Source organism: Phyllobates terribilis, unplaced genomic scaffold, assembly GCF_046119375.1.
Source record: "Phyllobates terribilis strain yellow unplaced genomic scaffold, ASM4611937v1 Scaffold_8__6_contigs__length_399053987, whole genome shotgun sequence".
Classification (NCBI taxonomy): Eukaryota; Metazoa; Chordata; class Amphibia; order Anura; family Dendrobatidae; genus Phyllobates; species Phyllobates terribilis.
In genome coordinates, this window is record NW_027362768.1 from 33,259,049 (window position 1) to 33,276,018 (window position 16,970).

The 16,970-nt window shown below is 45.1% G+C and overlaps 1 protein-coding gene across 4 annotated transcripts in view; it reads right to left on the reverse strand.

Annotated features, from left to right (window-relative positions):
* The window catches only part of LOC141156682 (coagulation factor XIII B chain-like), a 784,153-nt gene extending 767,463 nt beyond the window's left edge, over window positions 1-16,690 (reverse strand). For 3 of the 4 annotated variants that reach the window (XM_073642930.1, XM_073642929.1, XM_073642931.1), the window contains exon 1: window positions 16,446-16,690. In XM_073642930.1, coding sequence (XP_073499031.1) covers window positions 16,446-16,518 — 73 coding nt within the window. In that variant the 5' untranslated portion in view covers window positions 16,519-16,690. The remainder of the gene's footprint in view (window positions 1-16,445) is intronic. The other variant, XM_073642932.1, reaches the window with a different exon arrangement.
* Between the last annotated feature and the right edge of the window lie 280 nt (window positions 16,691-16,970).

The following is a 16,970-nucleotide window of genomic DNA, read 5'->3' on the forward strand; positions in this document are numbered from 1 at the left end:
TCCCCTGCTGTCAGTGACGTGCATGACGTGCATGAGGTGAGCTGAGATCATTGGACATGAACTCACCAGTGACTTCCATGTGGTGAGCTCATGTCCAATGAACTCAGCTCACTTCATGCACGTCACTGCCAGCGTGGGAAAATTCTCCTGCACTCAGCTCTTCAGCGTGAGAATTTTCCCACGCTGTCAGTGACGTGCATGAAGTGACATGAGCTCACCACATGGAAGTCACTGACAGCGTGGGAGAATTCCCATGCTGAAGCGCTGAGTGCAGGAGAATTTTCCCACGCTGTCAGTGACGTGCATGAGGTGAGCGGAGTTCATTGGACATGAACTCGGCTCATCTGGATGCAGTCACAGCGAGACACTGAGGAGCGCAAGCACGCCTGCACTTCTCAGTGTCTGCGGGATGACAGGCTGGATGGCAGCGTTCTGTTGCGGTCAAGCCTGTCATCTCGATGTAGCAGAGCTGAAGCTGTCGTGGGAACCATGGAAAGGTAAGGATGATGTTGCTTTATTATTTTTCTTTTATTGCAGGAGATCATTGGCTTCAGCTGGAATGGGCGTGATGGTAAGTATGGTTTTATTTAGAACAATAAAGAATTGTGTGTTTATTTCAATTAAAGGACTTTATTCTGGATGTTGTGTTTTTTTTAAATACTTTACTAGAAATTCATGGTGGTCATGTCTAATATTGGCGTGACTCAATGAATTTCGGGCTTAGGGCCAGCTGATAATGCCAAGCTGGCCCTAACCCCTTTATTACCCAGTGAGCCACCGCACCAGGGCCCTGGATGAGTTGGGTACAGCGCCAGAAGATGGCGCTTCTATGACCGCGCCATTTTCCGGGGTGGCTGCGGACTGCAATTTGCAGCTGGGGGGGGGGGGGGGGAAGAAAGCTTGGGCCTCCATGCGCTGCGGATTCCAGCCCCCAGCTGCCTAGTTGTACCTGGCTGGACACAAATGTAGTGCGAAGCCCCACATCAATTTTTTTTTAATTATTTCGTCTGCCTAACCTCCGCTAGAGACTAAAATTACGGGGAACCCCACGCCAATTTTTTTTTAATAAATCCTTTATTTTAACACGAAATGACAAGTACAGTAACCAACACTGTCACTGTACTTCTTATATATGTGCCTGACATGTTTCTCTCTATCTAATCTATGTGTGATGCTCTATTCTTTCTGTTATAAATTGTCGGGTACCGCTGCTGAATTGCCGGCCAGCTTTTTTAAAGAGACGGTGCATGAAAACACTAATATTTTTTTTAATAAATCCTTTACACTAAATGACAAGTACAGTAACCAACACTGTCACTGTACTTCTTATATATGTGACAGACATGTTTCTATCTATCTAATCTATGTGTGATGCTCTATTCCTTCTTGTCTAAATTTTCGGGTATCGGAGTATGCCGCTGCTGAATTGCCGGCCGGCTTTTTTAAAGAGAGTGTCTTCTGAGCAGTTTGTCAGCTTTTGGACACCTTTGAAGGTGTTTTCTATGTGTTTCTATGTGTTTTTGGTTGCCTGCCTTTGGTTTTAACGGTGTTCGACGGTGTTCTAAGGTGTTCGACGAACAGTTCGACGAACCGAACCAAACCCGAACACTACGGGGGTGGCTCAACACTAAAGCAGAGGCCGAGGCCATGGGCTGGCTGAAATTGTGCCACAACAAACACCCACATCTTCTCGCTCAACCTTCCTGTCCCAATTAATAGGGGACCGAAGAAAACAACTATTTAACACAGAGCAGTGTGAAAAGGTTATTGGTTGGATAGCAGATAATGCTTAGACACCACCACCACCCAGTCTTCCACACAGTCAAGTCTCAGTACCTGTGAGTCTGCACCACATATTCCTCATCCTGAACCTCCTTCCTCCCACCATGCCGAGTGCCCGGAGACAACTGATCCCGCACTCCTAAGAGTTGTTCACTTTTCCATTTATAGATTCAGGCCTCTCGCCAGTTCCACTTGAAGCGGGGCAAGAGGAGATCGCATGTAGTGATGCCCAAATATTTGAGCAGCTATGGTCACATGAAGTCAATGGTGGGAAATTGTCACAAGAGGTGAACGATGATGAGACACAATTGTCAGAAAGTCAGGAGGAGGACCAGAGTGCCGAAGTGGAAGACGAGGTGGTGGATGATATAGTAACTGACCCAACCTGGCAGGAGGACATGCAGAGAGAGGAGAGCAGCACACAGGGGGAGGGAGGCAGAGCACACCAAAAAGGCAAGAAGAAGCAGTGTTGTGGCCACAGAAAGAAGGCAGGCAACTGTTCCCCGTAACACCAACACGAAGGAAGTTGCCAGTACTACTGTTAGGTCTTCCAGAGTCTGGTTGTTTTTTAAAGACTCTGCTGATAACCCCAAAAAGGCCATTTGCACCACCTGCCAGTCCAGCATCAGCAGGGGTGGCAAAACTACCATCCTGACCACCACCAGCATGATCAGGCACATGGCAGCAAAGCACCCGACCTTGTGGGCCGTACCCCAAGGTCCAGGAACAGTGTCTGCGGGTGGCACCACTGCTTCTTCCGCTGTTGTGCATGCAAGCCAATCCCCTGTGCATGGTGCATGCGAAGATGCCTCCTGCCCTGCACCCTGTCATTGCACACTCTCAAGTTGCAGCATCAGGAAGCACGTCCACGTCCTTGTCCCAGCGCAGCATTCAGTTGTCCATACCCCAGTCCTTGGAATGCAAACAGAAATACGCAGCCAATGCCCCACAGGCCACACTACTAAATTCCCAAATTTCGCGACTGCTTGTGCTCAAAATGTTGCCTTTTAGGCTCGTTGAGACGGAAGCATTCCGCAATCTGATGGCAGCTGCCGTCCCTCGGTACTTGGTCCCCAGCCGCTACTATTTCTCCCGGGGTGCCGTCCCCGCATTACACAAGCACGTGTACCAAAACATAAGCCATGCCCTCAACAATGCAGTTACTGGGAAAGTCCACCTAATCACGGACACATGGACAATGCTTTTGGGCAGGGACGGTACATCTCGCCGACGGCACACTGGATTAACATAGTGGAAGTAAAGACCCAGTCGGACCTTGGGACGGAACACGTCCTCCCGAAACCAAGGATCGCAAGCCCTAGGTCAATCAGGGTTGCCCCCACAGTCTACAGCTCTTGGACCTCATCCTCCTCAGCCTCCTCCTCCTCTTCAGCCTCCATCTCCAAATTTTCCACATCAGACAAGCTGGAAGCACTGCAGCACTGCCTCGGCCAAGCGGCAACAGGCTGTGATGAAGCTAATATGCTTAGGTGACAAAAAGCACAATGCTGAAGAGTTGTGGACAGCTCTGAAAGAGCAGGCAGATCTGTGGCTCACACCTCTGAACCTACAGCCAGGCAAGATCGTGTGTGACAATGGCCAGAAAATGGTGGTGGCTCTGAGGCGAGGCGAGCTCACACACGTACCATACCTGGCCCATGTGCTTAACCTTGTAGTTCAGAAATTTCTCAAAACTTACCCGGAACTGCCAGATCTGTTTGACAAAGTACGCCTGTGTGCCCATTTTAGAAAGTCAGCTACAGCTTACGCCGACCTTGACGTGCTTCAGCAGTGTTTTCAGCTTCCGGCTCACAGACTGGTGTGTCGTGTCCCCACGCGTTGGAACGCTACACTGCAGATGTTGGGAAGGATTTGTGAGCAGAAGAGGGAAGTTGTTGAGTACCAGCATCAACAAGGCAGTTGGTATTCAGTTCAGACTCTACACATAAGACCTCAGGAGTGGACATGGATGTCAGACATATGTACCATCCTCCAAAACTTTTGGAGAATTTTCTCAGCACCTCCCATCGCACGAGCCCTGAGGCGCGGGATACTCTCACAAGGAGTGCAAAGTTTGGGAAGATGCTGAGGGAGTACCTTGCCGACCATACCAACATCCTCCTTGATTCCTCTGTGCCTTATAATTATTGGGTATCAAGGTGGATACGTGGAATGAACTGGCTCTCTACGCCTTGGAGGTCCTAGCCTGCCCTGCCGCCAGCATTTTATCAGAGTGGGTTTTTAGTGCCGCTGGTGGAATTATAACTGGTAAGCGCATCCGCCTTTCAACTGAAAATGCTAACAGGCTGACTCTTATAAAAATGAACAAGGGCTGGATTGGGCCAGACTTCTCAACACCACCGAATGATAGCAGCGTAACAAACTGAAATCCAGTGGGTTTTTTTTGGGAGGTTTATTCCCATGCACCTTTTCACACCCACACATGGGTACCCGCTGGCTATTTGCTCTTGTCCTCCTTCTTCTCCACCACCATATTACCAGGGTGGCCGTGGTCAGTGATGCAACACCCACATAAACACCCTTTAAAAAAATTATGATGCCCTTAAAAAAAAATTTTTTATACAGTATGTTCATGTATACACCCCCCAGAGGTAAATATTTGTCAGCCCATACACTTAGTGCATGGGCATTACAAGTATAGGAGACCCGCTCCTTTCTAATGGGAACATTTTTTTATGAGGCCATCTAAGTCTCTTCCAAGGGGCATTGCAGTGCTTCCCAATATTTGACAGCCCTTGCATTCACTGCATAAGCCAACACTATGGGAGATCCTGTCCTTTCTAATGGGAATTTGTCATTACTGTGGCCCTGCTCTATATGTCTTTAAATTCTTAGTGGGGCTTTTACTAAATTTGGTCAGCCGTTGGACTCATTGCATACCCTATAACTGTAGAGCAGACTCTCTCCTTTCTAATGGGAACATGTCATACTCATTACTGTGGCCTTGCTATATGTGTCTTTAAATTCTTAGTGGGGTCTTTCCTAAAATATTATTAGTCGCAGAGGGTGCTAGTATCCATCAACCCTTCCCTGGCTATTAATATCAGCTCACAGCTGTCTGTTTAGCCTTTTCCGGTTAAATTTTATAGGGGGACCCTACGTCAATTATTTTCTGGGGTCCCCCTGTAATCTAGCCAGTAAATGCTAAGCAAATAGCTGTGGGCTGCTATTAACAGCCAGGGAACATTTTTGGCTAATGCCCCCTTCCCCGACTACTAATATCAGCTCCCAGTGGTTGGCTTTCCCTCTGCTGGTTATGAAAATGACGCGGGAGCCCACGCCATATTTTTATTTTTATTTTTTAGGCTATATGCCCATGATCCGGACGTAGCAGCGTTTGGAAGCAGCATATTTTTGCTGCATCCAAAACACTGCGTTCTATTGAACGCAGGTAAATCCGCATGTGTTCATTGAACCATGCAGATTCTAGTGGTCAAATTTCTGTTGTGGTTGTGGACACTAGCGACTCCACAAGAGAAATTGACATGCTGTGGTCCTGAAAGATGCGCTGAATGTCAGTGTCCGTGTGTGATCCGCAGCCTCAGATGCACGCATAGTGGGCATGGGATTTCTGAAAATCCCATCCGCTATGCTGTAATATCAGGGCGCTGTGGGTTTGGCGCTGCATAAATACACAGCTTCAAACCTGCAGCGGCTTCTGATTGTGGCCACATGAGACGCTGAAGATTTTGACCGATTGAAGTGTCATTATATGCGGTGGATCCGCAAGTATTGACAACAAAAGTGCAACATTAGAACACCGCATTTTGGAAGCAGCGAAAATACACTGCGTCCAAAGTGCTGCTGGTTGATGATCGGAGGAAATAGAGGCTAACAAAACAGCTGTGAGATGTTATTAATAGTCAGGGAACATGTTTGCCTAATGGCACCTTCCTAGGCTAAAAATAGCAGCTGTCCCAGAAATGACTTGAATGGAAATGCTACTGAGATTGGGTGTATGGGATTAGCTGACACCTAGCCCTTTTGTTTGGTGATGAGAAGGTGTCAATCAGGCCATTTTGTTACTAAACCTAATTAAAGTAAAGTAAAGAGTCAAATAGACACACAGACACAGAGTAAATATTTTAATTTAAATACAACAGACACAATCTTTAATCATTTAAATTAACCAATATACTGTACTCACCCCAGGTCTGACGATAATCCAAGGATTAAAGTGATGTCCCAGGTTTCTTTTTTCAAATATCTTTATTTAGCTCCAAAACGCATTCATTGATGTACAAAAGTGCATAAAAAAATGCATTAAAAAGTGCATTAAAACGCGCCCCTTTGAAAAAGCTACAGGCGAAACGGCGGCGTCGGGGTTTAGGACGGCATATCTCCCCTTGCTATTCCCTTGGTGGTCATTATGTAAGTAATCTCTTTTGAGGTGTACACATTACTTCTGTGCTTTTATTTCTATGCATCCACCTGACAGGTCTTGTTGTTAGCACTTGCTAAATGGGATGCATAAGATGTAATTACAATCATTGCACTACCTTTGTTCTTCTGGTACACCTGCAAGTGTATTTTTGTATGCACTAATCTCTTTATGCACTTTTTCACTTTATATATTTATTTATAATTTGACTTAGGGTGTATGTATATATATATGTTCATTTACATATTTTGATACTGTTTCAGGCACATTTGCACTTTACTTATCTGCAGGTTGTACTATTTACCGATATTAAATTATCAAATTATTATATCATTATTAGCCCCCTTTTTATAGGAATTGTGCACAATATTTATTACAGTTGTAATATACCTTTTTGACCCTTTTTGATATAGGGCCCCCCACTACTGTATTTGTTTAGCTAAGGGAATATGTTTGTTATGTATTCTGAGGGCACTTGTTTTTTAATCCTGTTTCTATTTTAAACTGTTGAAATAAATAATAATTAATTTTATGTGTCTTTCTATTTTTCTTCCATTTAAACCAAGGCGCATATGGCCTAGGTTTCTTTGATGGTGATATATTTATTGGAAGCATATAAGTTTGTGACCTTTTGTGGTATACTCACCCCAGGTCTGACGATAATCCAAGGATTAAAGTGATGTCCCAGGTTTCTTTTTTCAAATATCTTTATTTAGCTCCAAAACGCATTCATTGATGTACAAAAGTGCATAAAAAAAATGCATTAAAAATGCATTAAAACGCGTCAAAAATGCAGCAAAATGCAAGTTTTTTCCCCCAGCTTTTTTTCTGCCAATAGATGCAGAAACGCTGCAGAAATTTCTGCATTCAAATCCTGTATGTGCAAACATAGCCTTAGGGTATGTGCCCACGTAGCGTTTTTCAAGCGGATATGCTGCAGAATTTCCGCAGCGCAAACGCTTGTGAAACGCTATGTTATCCGCCCCCCATGGTCCCCAATGTGATTACGCAAGTTCAATGCCCATGCTGCGGATTTTTCTGCAGCGTTTTTGCTGCGGGGTAAAAATCTGCAGCATGTTCATTAATTTTGCATTTCCGCAAGCAGAATTTCCTTTGCAGTGCAATAAAAAACGCAAAGCAATTCCGCATGTGGAAATCGCGCGATAAACGCATGATAAACGCGTGCGAAATTCCACGTGCGTTTATCCGGGAGAGGACATGCAGAAATGAAGCAGAAATTTTCTGCTTCATTTCCGCAGCGTGGGCACATAGCCTTAGGTGTGTTTTTGATGTCGCAAATTTTTTGCTGCATTTCTACATTTATTAGGTAAATTAGGTTACTTATGCTTTTTTCATTGCGTTTTTTAGTGCATTTTTATAGCATTTGTGACTGTGTTTTTGTCTCCTGTTGCTGTGTCATGTTATAAATAAAGCTGCTTTGTTTTTGATACTTTCTGACATTTGGCTTTGAAAAAACTTTATTGAAATAGTCATGTGCAGATTACATGCGTTTTGATGTGCTTCCGTCACAGAAACATAGTAAAAACGCATGTGCATTTTTTATCTGTACATTTTCCGCATCTAATGCAAGTCTATAAGAAGAATCTAGACATCAAACTTTCCCGCAAGAGAAATTGACATACTGTGGATCTGAAATCTGCACCCCATGTCAGATTACGCTGATTCAAAAAGAAGCACAATGGGCATGAGATTTTTATAAATCCCATCAATTTTGCTGCTACTGTAAGAACATGCATTTTTGCAGCAGAGAAAATGCACCGCATCAAAAACTTACTAAAAACTAACTGTGGCCACATGCCTCATTCTGCTATGTTGATGAGGTAAAAAACGACCAGTTAACTAGTAAAAATCACTTTAGGAAATGTTCCTTCTGTAAGGAGATTTTCATTTTGTGAAATGATTTTGGAAGAAGTTTTCCTCTGAAGCATTTTTTTAAGCCTTTTGTTTAGGCAGTGCCTAGTTTGGATCAGATTCCATCAAGAGACGCTTCAAAGAAGAGACATGCCGTTTCTTTTTTCCCCACCAGGCATTATTTCAAACCTCAACTGGACACCAGCAAAATGATTTTATAATAGAAATAACTAGGTAAAGTCTTTAAAGGGAACCTATCAGCAGGATTTTGCTATGTAAACTGAAGACACCATGCTGAAGGGGTTAAAACACAGATTGTAGCAATGCTGATCTTATCAAGTGGTTTTGTTTGCTTACAATGGTTGTTTTAGCACCAGTAGCTAATTATTACTCTGACCAAGCAGTCCAACACGCCCCCTTCTGTGATAGGCAGTGCATTGTCTATAGACATTGTGCATACAGAGCCTGGTGTGGTGGGGGTTGTTTTCAACTCTGCTTCATTGCTGAACTTCTACACCCAGCAATCTAAGTGATACATCCTTGGATGCACCTTCTCTTTGTCTACATCAGGCTGCTCTCAGATAAGGTAGCAAAAATGTGGAGACAGATCCTCTTTAAAGCATATTTAAATCATTTTTAGATGTTTTTTAAGCAGACCTGCTAAAAAAAAACCTCAAGAATTTCCTAAAAAAAGCTTAGCATGCACATACTGTGAGGCAGTGACCGGGATCGTATACGAGGGACATTATATCTCCCCCAGAATGTGTACAGAGACATATTAAATCCATTGGAGTGCATTGCAGTCACACACACAGCTGCGGCTGCAATGCAGGAATGAAGGTGAGCAATGACCTGGTCAGACTACCTGGCTAAGGCAGATTAAGTAAAACCCGGCAGGGCCTTCATTTCTAGGAGGAGGTCACAGGAGGCAGTGGGGCGGCCTCCTCCCTCCAACCCGGGTTTTCCAGTGGCTCTTGCCACAGGTCCTTTAAAGCTCCTGCACTAACTATTAGGGTTGTTCTATGTTGCAACCTGCTAGGAGCACAGCAGGTTAGCTCAGCAGGACTGAGGGTGGCTGAACCACTGCCTGGGAAGGCTCTGCACCGGTCAGGCTCTGAGCGGCCCGGTGTGGCCGTTGTCCCCGGCAACCATTGTGTATGGACTTTCTGGTAACCCGGCTGCGAACCGGAAGACTTTCTGTTAACCCGTGAGTTGCTGAAATAAAAGCTGTTTATGTTGGACTTGCTTGGGTCACTGCCTCAGTTACTGCATGGTGTGAACACCGCCGCCTTACAGCTTGGTGGAGAATGCGGGCATAGTGACTGAGGCATACCCCACCGGCCGCTGCATGACCACAATTCGGCCTGCCACCTTTCAGTTCCACCCCATGGACAAAATGGAGGAGCTGTTTAAGCAGCTGGTACTCACTCAGCAGCAACAGATGCAGTCTCAGGGGCAAAAGCAGGAGCAGCACCAGAGTCTCCAGCGGCAACAGCAGGAGCAGTTCCTGAGTCTCCAACGGCAACAGCAGGAGCAGCACCAGGATCTCCAACGGCAGCAGCAAAAAACAAATGAACTGATGATGCAACAAATTGATGCCCTGCACGAGACTCCGACGGCATCAGCCCCCGAACGTCGAGACGCCCGGGACAAGGTTCGATCAGCGTTGAGGAAGATGGGACCGGAGGACGACGTGGAAGCCTTCGTTATCATCTACGAACGCACAGCAGAGCAGGAAAACCTACTAGCTGACCAGTGGGCGGAAGTGGTGGCTCCGTTTTTGGTTGGCGATGCCCAGAAGGCCTGTTTTGACCTCAGGCAGGAGGACGCCCGGGACTACCAGAGGCTCAAAGGTGAGATCCTTGCCCGGCTGGGGGTCAATACATACGTGAGGGCTCAGCATGTGTTTTCGTGGGCCTATGTGGATACCCGATCTGCCCGGTCTCAGGCTTATGACCTCCTGCAGCTTATGACCTCCTGGTCAGACGCTGTGCCCGATGAACCTGCCGTAGGGGAGTCCAACCTAGGGACAGAGTGTGACCCCGATAGGTTTCCCTTAGAGGTGTTGGCAGGAGAGGTCGAGGACACCCAATCGATCCCCGAGTTGAAAGTGTCCCGGGGCACGTTTGGGACAGCTCAGCTACGGGATCCCACCCTGACTCAGGCGCGGGAAAGGGTGTTAGAGATAAATGGCGTAGCTCAACAGCCCGGTGCAGATACTGTATTTCCACGCATGGTAATCAACGGTGAGTTACTCTACAGGACAGATAAGATCAGGGACGAGGTTGTGGATCAGTTAGTGGCACCTCAGTCGTACCGTCGGGCGATTCTCGAGATGGCACACTCACACCTGCTGGGTGGACACTTAGGGGTAAAAAAGACGCTAGAACGTATCTTGCAGCGGTTCTTTTGGCCTGGGGTTTACGCGGAGGTCAAAAGGTACTGCGAATCCTGCCCCGAATGTCAGTTGACCACACCCACTGCAAGTTTCCGTAGCCCATTGGTACCTCTGCCAGTGATAGAGGTGCCTTTTGAACGGATTGCAATGGATTTGGTTGGACCCATTGTAAAATCCGCCCGTGGACACCAACATATACTGGTAGTCGTCGACTATGCCACTCGGTACCCGGAAGCTATACCACTATGCCACACCTCGGCAAAATTGATTGCACGGGAGCTGTTTGCCATGTTCTGTCGCCTTGGACTCCCCAAGGAGATCCTGACGGATCAGGGGACCCCCTTTATGTCCAAAGTGACAAGGGAACTATGCAAATTGATAAAAATTAAACAATTGCGCACCTCGGTGTACCACCCTCAAACCGACGGGCTAGTAGAACGGTTCAATAAAACCCTCAAGTCCTTGTTAAAAAAGGTGGTTTCTAAGGATGGAAGGGATTGGGACATGTTGTTACCCTATTTGATGTTCGCCGTCCGTGAGGTACCCCAGGCTTCCACAGGGTTCTCTCCCTTTGAGTTATTGTACGGCAGACACCCGAGGGGTCTGTTGGACATAGCCAAAGAGACATAGGAACAAGAGCCAACTCCGCATAGGAGTATAATTGAACATGTGGCTAGTATGCAGGACCGGATCGCGGCGGTCATGCCCATCGTGAAAGAGCATCTGTTAGATGCCCAGGCAGCTCAGAGGCGCACATATAATACAAGAGCCAGAGTCAGAACTTTTAACAAGGGTGATCGGGTGTTAGTACTGGTACCCACAGCCGAGAGTAAGTTCATGGCCAAGTGGCAAGGACCATATGAGATTCGAGAAAAAGTGGGGGAGGTAAATTACCGGGTGTATCAGCCCAGAAGGAGGAAACCTGAGCAGCTTTACCATGTAAACCTGCTAAAGCCTTGGAAAGATCGAGAGTGTTTAGTTACAGACGTCACCCCGGACATAACACCAGAGAATTCTCCACCTTCAGCCAGGGAAGCATCCGAGGGGGAGGTCAGGATAAGTGATGCCCTCACTAAACAGCAGCGATAGGAGGCTCGCTCGCTGGTGCAGCACAATACCGACGTGTTCTCAGAGCTACCAGGTAGGACTACGGTTATCCAACATGACATTGTCACCGAACCTGGGGTACGGGTACGAATAAAACCGTACCGGGTACCCGAGGCCCGAAGGCAAGCCATCACTGCTGAGGTAAAACAAATGATTCAGTTAGGCGTCATAGAGGAATCACGGAGTGAGTGGGCTAGCCCCATCGTACTGATTCCAAAACCAGACGGATCATTATGCTTCTGTAACGATTTCCGGAATTTGAATGAAGTGTCAAAGTTTGACCTTTATCCAATGCCCCGGGTGGACGAGCAGATTGAGAGACTGGGGCAGGCCCAGTACTTTACCACGCTCGATCTCACCAAGGGTTACTGGCAGGTACCTCGCACAGATTCGGCGAAGGAAAAGACCGCCTTCGTAACTCCAGAGGGTCTATACCACTATGTGGTCTTACCTTTTGGCTTACATGGGGCCCCGGCTACATTTCAGAGGTTGATGGACATAGTGCTCAAGCCTCATCAGGAGTACGCGTCCACGTATCTAGATGATATTATCATCTTTAGCACCAACTGGCATACGCACCTATCACAGGTACAGGCAGTGCTGGATTCTCTCAGAGCCACAGGGTTAACGGCAAACCCCAAAAAATGTGCGATAGGGCTAGAGGAAGCCCGATATTTGGGGTATGTGATAGGAAGAGGAGCTATCAAGCCCCAAATCAATAAAGTTGAGGCTATAAAAAACTGGCCTAAACCGTCAAGTACAAAACAGGTGAGGGCGTTCCTTGGCCTCCTTGGGTATTACTGCCGGTTTATACCTAATTTTGCTGGGCGAACGGCGGCCCAGACCGATCTCTTGAAGGGAAAAAAATATCGGTAATGGTTCGGTGGAACCCTCAGGCAGAAGAAGCTTTTCAGTCCATGAAGTTGGCCCTGTGTGGACAGCCGGTCCTCATCAGCCCCAACTTCAGTGAAACCTTCATTGTACAGACAGATGCCTCGGAGGTAGGCCTAGGGGCGGTATTGTCACAAGAAGTGAATGGTGAAGAGCACCCGGTCACCTACTTGAGTAGAAAACTTGTCTCGGCAGAGAAAAACTATAGCGTGGTAGAGAAGGAGTGTTTGGCTATTAAGTGGGCCTTGGAATCACTACGTTATTATTTACTCGGGCGTCAGTTCCGCTTGGTGACGGACCATTCACCCTTGGTATGGATGAGGAATGCCAAGGAGAGGAATGCGCGAGTCACCAGGTGGTTCCTGTCTCTGCAAAATTTCAGTTTCTCTGTAGAACATCGCCCTGGGAAGTTGCAAGCAAACGCGGATGCCCTGTCCCGGGCACCCTGTATGGTGGCAAATGTTCAACCCCACAAGTTTGAACAGAGGGGGGGGATATGTGAGGCAGTGACCGGGATCGTATACGAGGGACATTATATCTCCCCCAGAATGTGTACAGAGACCTATTAAATCCATTGGAGTGCATTGCAGTCACACACACAGCTGCGGCTGCAATGCAGGAATGAAGGTGAGCAATGACCTGGTCAGACTACCTGGCTAAGGCAGATTAAGTAAAACCCGGCAGGGCCTTCATTTCTTGGAGGAGGTCACAGGAGGCAGTGGGGCGGCCTCCTCCCTCCAACCCGGGTTTTCCAGTGGCTCTTGCCACAGGTCCTTTTAAACTCCTGCACTAACTATTAGGGTTGTTCTATGTTGCAACCTGCTAGGAGCACAGCAGGTTAGCTCAGCAGGACTGAGGGTGGTTGAACCACTGCCTGGGAAGGCTCTGCACCTGTCAGGCTCTGAGCGGCCCGGTGTGGCCGTTGTCCCCGGCAACCATTGTGTATGGACTTTCTGGTAACCCGGCTGCAAACCGGAGGACTTTCTGTTAACCCGTGAGTTGCTGAAATAAAAGCTGTTTATGTTGGACTTGCTTGGGTCACTGCCTCAGTTACTGCATGGTGTGAACACCGCCGCCTTACAATACCCTAAAGGAAACAAAGATATAAAAGATAGGTTTAGGCCCCCTTCACACCTAACCACAAACCGTTACTAGTGCCATCAGTGTTTTTCGTCATTGTATCATAAATGTGTCATCCGTGTGTACCTTTTTACTATCAGTGTGTCCTCAGTGTATTTCCAGTATTATGAAAGAAAGAAATAAGTTACAAAGCTATTAAACATGGACAGCACAGGGATAGCACATGGATGCCATCTGTGTGCTAAACGTGTTTTTCACGAACTTATAGACTTGTATTGGTCTTGTCATCCATGCTGCAAAAAAAAAAAATGGACATGTCTCCATGTGCTTTGTCTGGACACATGGTTGGTGTAAAAACACGGACATGTGAGCAGCCCCACAGATTATAATGGTTATGTATGGCATCTGTGAAAAAACAACACAAAAGGATGAAAAAAAAAAAAGGATGGCACACATGTTGGAAACTAAGAGAAATATAGCTGCATTGTAAAATGTTAAGAATAATTATTTGGAAAATTGGAACTGCATAACTTTTTTTATTTATTTTACTCACTTATATAGCGCCATTAATTCCATAGCGCTTTACAGACATTATGGGCATTGTCCCTATTGGGGTTCACAATCTAGATTCCTTATCAGTATGTCTTTGGAGTGTGGGAGGAAACCCACGCAAACATGGGGAGAACTCCTTGCAGATGTTGTCCTTGGTGGGATTTGAACCCAGGACTCCAGTGCTGCAAGGCTGCAGTGCTAACCACCGAGCCACCGTGCTTCCCATAATTGCCATAGAAAATAGGTAAACGCTACATTGTGTACATACAGTGGGGAAAAGAAGTTTTTGATACACTGCTGATTTTGCAAGTTTTTCCACCTACAAATAATGGAGAGGTGTGTAATTTATATCCTAGGTACGCTTCAACTGTGAGAGATAGAATCTAAAAATAAAATCCCAAAAAATCACATTGTATGATTTTTACATAATTAATTTGCATTTTATTGCATGAAATAAGTATTTGATACTATAGAAAAACAGAACTTAATATTTGGTCCAGAAACCTTTGTTTGTAATTACAGAGGTCAGACATTTCCTGTAGTTCTTGACCAAGTTTGCACACACAGCAGCAGGGATTTTGGCCTACTCCTCCATACAGATCTTCTCCAGATCTTTCAGGTTTCAAGGTTGTAGCTGGACAACATTGAGTTTCAGCTCCCTCCAAAGATTTATATTGGGTTCAGATGTGGAGACTGGCTAGGCCACTCCAGGACCTTGAAATGCTTCTTACAGAGCCACTCCTTAGTTGCCCTGGCTATGTCATTCGGATCATTGCCTGCCCTGCAGGATTTTTATCCATGAAGGCGTAGTGTGTTACTAATGGTAATATTTGAGACTGTGGTCCCAGCTCTCTTCATGTCATTGACCAGCTCCTCCTGTGTAGTTCTGGACTGATTCCTGACATTTCTCAGAATCATCCTTAACCCACGAGGCAAGATCTTGTTTCTTTCATTTTCTAATAATTGTTGTTATTATAATAAATAATAGTTGTTGCCTTCTCACCAAGCTGCTTGCCTATTGTCCTGCAGCCCATCCCAGCCTTGTGCAGGTCTACAATTTTGTCCCTGGTGTCTTTAGACAGCTCTTTGGTTTGGTCATGGTGGAGAGGTTAGAGTGCGATTGTGTGGTCAGGTGTCTTTTATTCAGCTATCGAGTTCAAACTGGCGCAATTAATACAGGTAATGAATGCATGGTAGGAGGGTTTCTTAAATAAAAACTAATAGGTCTGTGAGAGCCAGAATTCTTGCTGGTTGGCAGGTGAACAAATATGTATTTCATGCAATAAAATGCTATTTAATTCTTTAAAAATCATACAATGTGATTTTCTGTTTTTTATTTTTAGAGTCTCTCTCTCTCACAGTTGAAGTGTACCTACGATAAAAATTACTGACCTCTCCATTCTTTGTAGGTGGGAAAACTTGTAAATTCATCAGTGTATCAAATAACTATTACCCCTAATGTATGGAATATTGAAAAAATTTAACTGAAATATTGCTATAGAAAAATTACAGAAAAAAGAAGACACTTAGCTTGCACCTATACACACACACACACATACACACAAACACACACACACACACACACACACTAGTTTGGATATGCTAGTCAGTTTTTCTGTTTGTAGAAAACTCCTCATGACATATGCACTCCTACTCTCATCAGAATAAGGGGGGGTTTAATTAGCTGGATTCCTCCTTCCCTATAAATTGAAGGCTTTTTAGCCCAGGAGACTTGACTTATCAGGTTAGGGACCAACAATAAGGTACGCCTTGTCAAAGACTGTTGAGCTCTCATATATTTGCCAATTTATGTGCTAAGTACCTTCTTTTTTCTGTAATTTTTCTATAGCAATACTGCATTTCCATTTTTTCAATATTCCGTATGTACACAATGTAGCATTAACCTATTTTCTATGGCAGAAATACGGTTCCAATTTTCTAAATGTATTATTCTTAGCATTTTAGAGTGCAGCTATATTTCATCATAGATTTATCGTCTAAGCTTGCTCCTATACACACTAGTTTGGATGTGATGGTCAGTTTTTCTGTTTGTATCCGTACTGGAAACACAGGCTTGTGAACGAGGCTTTGGGATAGTTTCACACTAAACATTTTTTTGGAAACAATGCTGCAGTTTTTGAGACCATTTTTGAACCAAATGCATAAATTTATGTAAAACCAACAGGAAAATGAAAAGACGGGACATATTCTCTATCTCCCTGGCTCTATTTCTGACTATGGCTAAAAAAAATTGAAGTGACATTCACCAAATAATTCAGCATAAAAAAAAATACATATAACTTACTTGTAAAGTGTCTTCATGAAAAAAAAATGCTCATAAAATGATAGCTGATATCTTACCATTCTCTGGCTTTGGAGCTGCACAACAAGATGCTGCAGCTAGAAGCAGAATGATGAATTGTAATACAGACATCCTAAGGTCCCCAATACAGAGCAGTTATGTCTCCAGAGTCCTGATTTTCTCTGCAGGGCTAAATGAATGTACCAGTGAGATAAAATGAAAAACTTATCACCATATATCGTAAATACCCTTGCTTCTTATGCAATTGTTGAAACTAAGCATTTACTGATAATGCAAGAGCAGAACATGAATAGGTTACCCAACAGTTCTGTGGAAATCATTTGGCTAATCTGAAAACATTTACTGATTAAACAAAGGTCATTCTTTATTTGCACTTTGTGGGTCTGTACATTTGCACCAAAAAACATAGCTAAAGAGGTAGAAAGTCTGCTAAAGATTTGTATAAGGCTATGTTTACACATCATAGTTTTTTCAGTGTAATTTTTATGCACGTTTTTGGCTGCATTTGCAGTACCAGCAAAGTCTATGAGATTCCTGAATTCTTAGTTCGCACATCATGATTT